Source organism: Frankliniella occidentalis, unplaced genomic scaffold, assembly GCF_000697945.3.
Source record: "Frankliniella occidentalis isolate FOCC.00 unplaced genomic scaffold, Focc_3.1 Scaffold157, whole genome shotgun sequence".
Classification (NCBI taxonomy): Eukaryota; Metazoa; Arthropoda; class Insecta; order Thysanoptera; family Thripidae; genus Frankliniella; species Frankliniella occidentalis.
Window position 1 is genome coordinate 608,593 of NW_026267283.1, and position 8,008 is coordinate 616,600.

The 8,008-nt window shown below is 64.5% G+C and overlaps 1 protein-coding gene across 2 annotated transcripts in view; it reads right to left on the reverse strand.

Moving 5' to 3' along the window:
• The window catches only part of LOC113203363 (protein nubbin-like), a 58,438-nt gene extending 51,369 nt beyond the window's left edge, over positions 1-7,069 (reverse strand). For both annotated transcript variants that reach the window (XM_052271305.1, XM_052271306.1), the window contains exons 1-2: positions 6,186-7,069; positions 161-205 (exon numbers count right to left, since the gene is read on the reverse strand). In XM_052271305.1, coding sequence (XP_052127265.1) covers positions 161-205; positions 6,186-6,420 — 280 coding nt within the window. In that variant the 5' untranslated portion in view covers positions 6,421-7,069. The remainder of the gene's footprint in view (positions 1-160; positions 206-6,185) is intronic.
• Positions 7,070-8,008: the final 939 nt, after the last annotated feature.

An 8,008-nucleotide genomic window follows, 5' to 3' on the forward strand; every position in this document is an offset into this window, starting at 1 on the left:
CTGCTATAGGGACACTTCGGGGCCGTTCGGAAACCACAGAGCGGCGGCTGGGCCCGGGCGGGGCGTCGCGGCGTCGGCGTCGGCGCCGTGGGCATTACCGGCACCGGCGCGGCGTCCTTGGAGGAGGCCGTGTCGAGCAGCAGCAGCCGAAGATACTCACCATTAGGTTTGTACAGGGGGCTCTCGGGGTCCACATCGCGATCCTCTGCAACACAAAAAATGACGACAAACAGCGTGAGTAACAACACCGAGCGGCAAAAGCAGCATTACCACCTCAAGGTCCGGCGTCCGCGAGCGAACGAAGCGGCAGGGAAATAAAGTAATGGGCGTAATTGTCAAATTGAGGAGCAAGAGAGGGGAAGGGCGGGGTGGGGCGAAATGCACGATTCATGCAGATTATTTCCCACTCAGGAAAGAGAGGGGGGGGGGCATCTACACGACGATAAAGACCATCGGATGGCTGGGTCCGATATTTGCGCAGCCGCGGAGCCGGACAGGCGGACCGGACAGGCGGATGGACAGCGGGAGCCGCGGGATCACGGTCCGACGGGTCGATATGCCCCTCCCCGTCGTCGTCGGGATCCGTCCGAGCGCCCTGCCCGGGAGGAGGCCATGAATGCTACGCCACGGTCCCTGTCTCTGCTATCCGCCGCCGCCTCGTCCGCTCCTCCAAACCATCTTTTCCGATTCTGATCCGGCATGAAGCACCCGACCACAAGAACAACAAAAACAGCAATAACAAAAGTATCATCATCATTAGCCCGCCAGCCCGGGCCTAACTTGAATAGAGGCATACAGGCGGCGGCGCGGTGGCGTCGTCGTGTTGTGCCCGCTCTCTCTCTCTCTCTCTCTCTCTCTCTCTCTCTCTCTCTCTCTCTCTCTCTCTCTCTCATTCTCGCTCCTCCGCGTCCTTCCACACCGCACCGACAGGCATTATTCACCGGAATTCGTGCATATAAATGATGATGGATTGAGGGACACGCGGGGCACCCAGCCGGGGCCCGCCCGGAGGACACGCGGGAGGGGGAGTGGAGGGAGGGGGCACGGGAAATTAGGCACAACCGAGACACAACGGGGGAGTGAAAGAGATTAAAAAGATCTGGGAGGTGGGAGGCGAAGAGCCACAGGAAGATCTGAGGAAATGCACGAGGAGGGGGGGGGGAGGGGGTAAAGAGAGCGGTGAAGGAGCGGGAGGAGTGGGGGGCGATCGGGACAGGCAAATGGAGCTGTACCAGGTATTTTAATGAGAAGATGATGACTCAGAGGTGTGCGAAGGGGAGCGTATACCCAAGTGTACAACGGGAGGTGGGAATACCTAAGCATACTCCGGGCATAAGTACCCCTAAAGCCGCACACACGGTGGATAATCAAATAAAGCACCGGAAAGCCGATTTCCCACCCACCCCTCCCTTTTCATCATCTTTCCTATGAAAAGTCGTAACTTTCCCATCCTCTTGACGCACAGCTGCCTTCCGGGTAGTCCAGCCAGCTCCTGCCCAGCGCGCCAGGGAGGGCCATCGCCTCGCTCCCGGAGCCCGCCCCCGCACCGCCACGGCTCACCTGGCCGTCGTTGAATGGCGCGGCCCGGCACTTGGCACCAGGGGCTAACCGAGTCAATTATATGCAGTGTGCCACACGCACGCACACAGGCGCGCACTCGCACACGCACACACGTCCCAGGTAAGGCAGGCAGGTCCCACCGAGCTGGCCGCCGGACTACCCAGAATGCTGATGACCCAAACATATCCCCCTTCCAGGTAAAAAAAAAAAAAGAAAAAAAGAAGGAAAAGAAACAGAGGTGTGTGTAAGCTCGTTTGCTTTTGGCTCGCTAAGTCCCGTCGACGTCGCCGTCGTCGTCGTCGTTTTCCTCCAGTCTGTCACTTTGTCACAATTGTCATCATATCTGCGGTCGAGGGCGGCGGCGGGAAGGAGGGGGAAGGACGGGGTGAAAGCCGAGGACAAGAGCCGGGCCGGCAGCACCCTTTCCCCCAGGAGACACAACTCCTCCACGGTGCCAACGAGCGCGATCGTGCGTGTGTGTGAGTGGGTGGGTGTGTGCGCCTACTTCCGCCTCCACGCATGCCCACTGCTCGGGTCCGGTGGCCGCGCCCCGTCGCTGAGTGCCAATGGTGCCCGTGGCAAGAGACGACGACGGTATTAGCCCGCGCCCTCGGGTCCGGACAATCCGCCAGCGACAACGACCTAGCGTGGCGGGGGCGGGGCGGGGCGGGGCGGGGCCCGCGGCGGACGGGACGGACCAGCCAGCCAGCGCGGCCGCCGCCGGGGCGGTATAAGCCAAAAACAACCTCCACGAACACGCGCGGCCGAGCGCCGCTGGTCTGTCAATCACGACACACGGCCGCGTCACACAACACACACACACACAGAGGGGGCAGCGGACCTGCTGGTTCATCCTGCTGCTCCGCCTCGGCGCAATGCAGGTTGGAAAACGGCTCGGGGGGCGAGGGGGTGCCTGACCTCCGGCGGCCCCCCGGATCAACTGGCTGACTATGAGAAATCCCCCCCCCCCTCACCTTACGGGCACAACAAAAGAGCGATCCTTCAATTCGCCAGGTAGTGGGATGGTTATGCATATTCCTACACGTCCAATGAAAACGTCCCTCCACAGGCCCCCGTTCCCCCAACGCTATTTTTACTGCTGCACCCTGCATCCTTACATTCCGTCGTCGTCAACCTCCTCCGGGTCGAAAACGTAAAATTTCCCCCAACAGCATGTGGACAGAGAATATGCAACATATTAGCGTTGAGATTTATGATATTCAAAACAAAATTCGCATGCAGATTTTGCCGTGTACGGCGTGGGCAGTCCTGCTACCACCTTCCTACATGCACAACGTACTTGTGTCTGCAGTGTGCCGTGCACTGCTTTGCATGTGGCTTTGACAGATGATGGTTGTGGCCGGTCCGGGAGGGGGCGCAGAAAGGAAAAAGACTCCCTCCTGACGATGCAATGCTGCTGCCTCCGCTGCTCTGCGAGCTCCATTGTGGGTGCATCCGGGTCCTCCCCCCCCCCCCCCGGCTACTTCTGCCCAGGGTGCCCGAGGTGGGTGCCCCCACCCGCTACTATGCGTCCACCTGGCCAAGACGAAAAGTCAGCAGCAGCAGCACACCGAATCAGCAAGGCATCCAACCCTCCACTGGGCACAGGCTGGAGGGGCGAGGCACAACCCAGCATATGTTGGCAGCGCAAAGGCCCTCTACATGTCATCAAAATACAATCCACGGGCGGCGGAAACCAAAAACAGCAGAGCTTTTTGCATGCCAAAAGAGTTTTAAAAAACAAAACAAAAAAAATGCTCAGTTGGTCCTCACCGTGTCCACAGTCAGGTGCGCGGTCGCTGCTTATGCCTGTGTGAGTGAGTATGTATGCAAGAGAGACAGTGAGACAGAGAGAGACAGAGAGACAGTGCCACACACCGCGCGCGTCGCAAAAACAACGCGGCGGGGGCGGCGCCCCCCGGAATACCAAGTCCAGCAGAAGTCGGTGGAACCCGGTGGAACCGTCGTCGCCGGGGTCCTATCGGCCATGGCATGCCCCACCGATGGAGAGGTCGTCTTCCCCCACCCGCTCCCTCCCCTCTCTGCTTCTGGAGACTTCGACGCACGTCGAGGTCGGACTGACCGCCCCGGCGCACCCCCCCTGGAGCCTAAACTGCACCCTTTCCATGCTCCTCGCCACATTCCTCGGGCGCGCAGGGGAGAGATATCTCTTGAGAGAATTCTCATGTAATTGCTGCAAGAGACACACAAGAGCGAGAGTGCAGAGAGGGAGATCAGATACGAGTGTAAGAGAGGGAGAGATGGGTGAGCAGGGGGTGAGTGGGGGGTGAAGATGACACCGCCACCGCCACCGACCACCACCACCAGCGCCATCTGGGAGCAGTCCTTCCATCTCACTCATATCATCAATATTGTTTTGTGTTCTGCCAGACGGGCAGTGTGGGAGGGATGGACGAGGGATAAGGGAGGGAGGGGGTGGAGGGGTGTTTGGCACGGCTGCAGCAGAGCCGGCGCTGCGCTATCACGGCCAGACCCGAAGCAGCAGCAGCAGCAGCAGCAGAGGCCCCTCGGCACCACGCTCCGCCACGCCCAGGGGATGGATGTCAACCATGACAAGCAGACACGCGAACTCACTTAGCTCACCTTCCTCTAGGACCGTCCTGTGGAGGAGGAGGAGGAGGGAGAGGGGGAGATAGAGGAACAAGGAGAGGAGAGAGAGTGAGAATCTTATCCGGCGGTAGCCGATAGTAATCCAGGCGCTTGCTTACCACCAACCAACCCACCCACCCACCACCCCCACCCGAAGGGAAGGGGGGGGGGGCAAGGCGTAGCGTGGCGGCGCGTCCGTCATACCTTGACCCGGCCGGCGGGGCCCGCGCTCATTTCTGGGTAGAGAAGGTAAGCCACGGCCACGGCTTCGACTAATGACCAGATAAACCGGAGTGGGGCCCAAATGAGCCGCGGCCGGCCCCGCCCCGGCCGCCACAGCGTGCCGCCGCCGCGACAAGCGGGCATCGCATGCCGGTCTCTTCTGGTCCGGTCGGAGCCGCGCGGATAGCGAGCTAAGCGCTGAGCCAACCTCGGCCCGGGATAATCCCAGAGCCGCGCGGAGAGTGCACGGCCGAGATAGGGGGCACGCGTCGACGGGGCGACCTGCTGCTGGTGCCGGCCGCGCGGGCAAGGGTTGGGGTTGGGCGGGAGGGGGAGGGGCGTTGCGATAGCACCGCGTCGACGACGGCCTGGATGTACCTGACGGCGAGGCGACACGAGGGTGACAGCCGCCGTCGCTGTTGTCGCGGTCGTGATCCGAATGGCAGGCGCGGGGTGACGGACAAGAGAGCCGTAACTCGCGGCCAACCGTGGCGCAGATACAGCAGGGCGCTGCTGAGCGCGCGCATGCAAAACCGCGTACTACCGCTCCGCGACGCAGCGAGGCGAGGCTCGTCGCGGACGTGACCTGGACGACGGCCAGCCAGCGCCCTCGCCTGCGGCCGGCCGTATGTGTGGGAGAGCACCTCGCCAGGTCCTGCCAACCTACAAATGGGATTTTCCAGCGAAATCGCGCGGCGGCCGCGACCACGTTGCCTCCCGCTGGCTGCCGACCTGCTTGGCCCGGTGGCGGCACGACCCCGCCAGGAAAAAGTGCGCGGCGCGGGTGTGGCGGGGCCTGGCGGGGTGCGGCGGGGCGCGGTGGGGCATGGTGGCGCCCAGGCGGCCCGGACGGGACGGGGCTTCTAATTAGTGGAAAGGGCGAAAGGTCTCGGGGCCGGGTATGCCGCCGTCCGGGTCGCATTCCATGCATAGGCAAACCCACGGCGCGGGCCAAACCAGACGACCCACCCTCTGTACCTGTAAGCCGTACAGGCGCCATGCAAAACGGAAAGACCAAAGTGCATCACTAACAGTCATGAAGCCCCCTCCGCGGCGGGGGCGGCCCAACCTCCCCTTCACCAGGAACACCCACTAGCTCCGAAGGGAAGAACAAGTGGCCTGACATATCGGAAAACACACCCGTCAGGGCGGGAGGAGTGACTGGGCTAAAAGACACGGAAAATGCGAAATAAACGACCCCAAAGGCCGGAGCAAACGCACCCTAACCCTGCTGCTCGAGGCCCCGCGGCGCGGCGGGGAGAGAACAGACCCTCTGCTCCGCTCGGGCTGGTGCATGGCGTGTAATATTTTTATTCGCGGCAACAACCCTCCCGAGGAAGGGGCGGCGCAGCGCCCCGCCGGCTCCTTGTTCACTCCTTATCATATTCCTGACACCTGTTAACATCCCCCAAATCCACTGCAGCAGACCTTCGCGGACGGGCGTCGCCCCAGGGGAGGAAGAGCGAGACGGAGCAGCATGCAGGGCGTCGCGGTTTAAAATCGAGTTTTCCACCCCGTCATCTTCAACGTCTTGGGAGGAAGGTGACGGAGGAGAAGGGGGAGGGGAGGGGGGGTTGTTAAACAAAAGCCGAGCGGCCGGGCCGGGCGACGACTCTGCGGCCAGCGCTTACGGCCGCAACAATGGGCGGCCCATCTGCATAGCGGCGCAAGCGATAGGCTGTTATTGTCGGCCGGCCCGGGTCGAAGGTCGGCAGTCAGCTCGGCTAGATAAGCGGCCCCCACTATGGCCACTCCATGGCGGCCCAGCAGGTGGCGCCGGGTAAGACACTCACCGTGCGCCGCCAACGGCGAGGACTCCACGTTCGAGGACTCGGTGTTGCCGCCGACGCCCTCGTCTTCCGACGAGCTCGCCGACGAAGCCGCGTCCTGGCGCATGTACGACGGGCTGGTGGCGGGGCTGTGGTTGTTGTTATTGTTCAGGTGCTTGAGTCCATTCTTCTTGACGTGCTCGGGGACAGAGAAGTCGAGCGGCTGCTCGTCCAGGCCCCGGGGTGGCGCCACCAGCATGGCGGCGGTGGGCGTCTCGGGCGCCGGGACGACGGTGGCGGGCGGCGACACGGACGCCCTGGACCAGGGCCCCGCCGGCGAGGGCAGGAGCGGCGGCGCCACCACGGCCCCCCCGGGGGGCTGCTGCAGGGTGGGCGACCACTGCCTCGCGGGGAAGACGCTGCCGCCCTTCAAGAGTTCATTGTTGTTGGTGATGTGGTTGTTGTTGTTGTTGATGGGCTTGGGGGAGCGGGCCAGGGCCAGGGCGGCAGCCTGCTCCACCCACTGCCTGATGGCGTCACCCTTGACCTCCGCCAGCGTGTCGCGGGGGCCGCCTTGAGCGGCGCCCTGGGGGCACGGCCGGACCTCCACCTGGTGCACTGCTTGAGGCCGCGGCGGCTCAGGGCCGGGCCGGGCGAGTATCACATCCAGCTTGAACGTCACAGGGTGGCACTGTCACGCACACTCACACACGCACACACCGTCACTAGCACTGTCACACGCGCGGGGCACTTCGTCACACTCGCAAAAACACTGTGGGTATCCGTACTCGACTCGTCACGGCTGCAGGTGCGCGGAAGGCACTAACACGTACTTGTGCACGGCGCGCTGCTCCAACGCAGTCTGCGGCGGCGGCTTGGGCCAGGGCCTGGGCTGCCTGCTTGGGCCCGCCGCTGCGCTCGCTCCAGCGCGGAGGCCCGGCCAGCGCGGCGCTCCCCCACCACGCCTCCTGCCCCCACCACCGCGCGCCACCGCCCCTCCCCTCCCCGCGCCGCGGGCCGCGCTAGCCTCGCTGCAAGGCGCCCAGATGATGAATTTCCCCCGACCGCGCCGCGCCACGCTCCGCCACGCCGCCGATGCATATTCCGACGTCGGGCTGCGGAGGACGGCGGCAGCCAGAGCGAGCGCGCGACGGGCCGCGGGGCGGAGCGCGGGAGGGGAAGGCCCAGCCCAGCAGGACGCGGCCGGTGGAGGGGCGCCCGGGGTCCCGGCGCCGTGGTGGGGGCCCCGCCCGCGCAGCGCCCGCGCACAGCCCGCGCGCGGCCCGCGCAGTGGTGGGGGCCGAGGGGAGGGGCCGCGAGCCCCGCGCAAACCAATCCGGGCGCCCCGCCTCGCAGGGGCCTAAGTGCCGGGGCCCCGCGCGCGCCCGCGCCCGCCATCCCCGGCCTTCCCTTGCATGTCATTACCGGCGGCCAATCCGCGGCCAGCGCCACGGGGCGGGAGGTCGAGGCCGCTCAGGTCGTCGCGCCGCTGGGGAGGGACACGTGCGCGCCGAGCGGCGCTGCCATTGGCATGGCATGCAAATGGAATGGCCCACCTCGCGAGGTGCCGGGGCGCGGGGGCGCCTCGTGGTGGGGGCGCGCTGAGCAGGGCGCGGAGGGCGCGCGCGGAGGGGAGTGGCCTGACGCTCCCCCGCCAGCGCGGCTGCGGCGATACGGCCATAGCCGATCATAACCACTATGAGTAGCGGTATGCCCTCCGCTTATCATAAGTGGCGGCCACGCAGCCCCAGGCCCGGGGAGGAAGGGGGGTAAAGGGGGAAGATCTTGGCGCCGCCGACGACGACGCGACGCCGCACTACGACACTGCAGGTTCAAAAAACACTCGG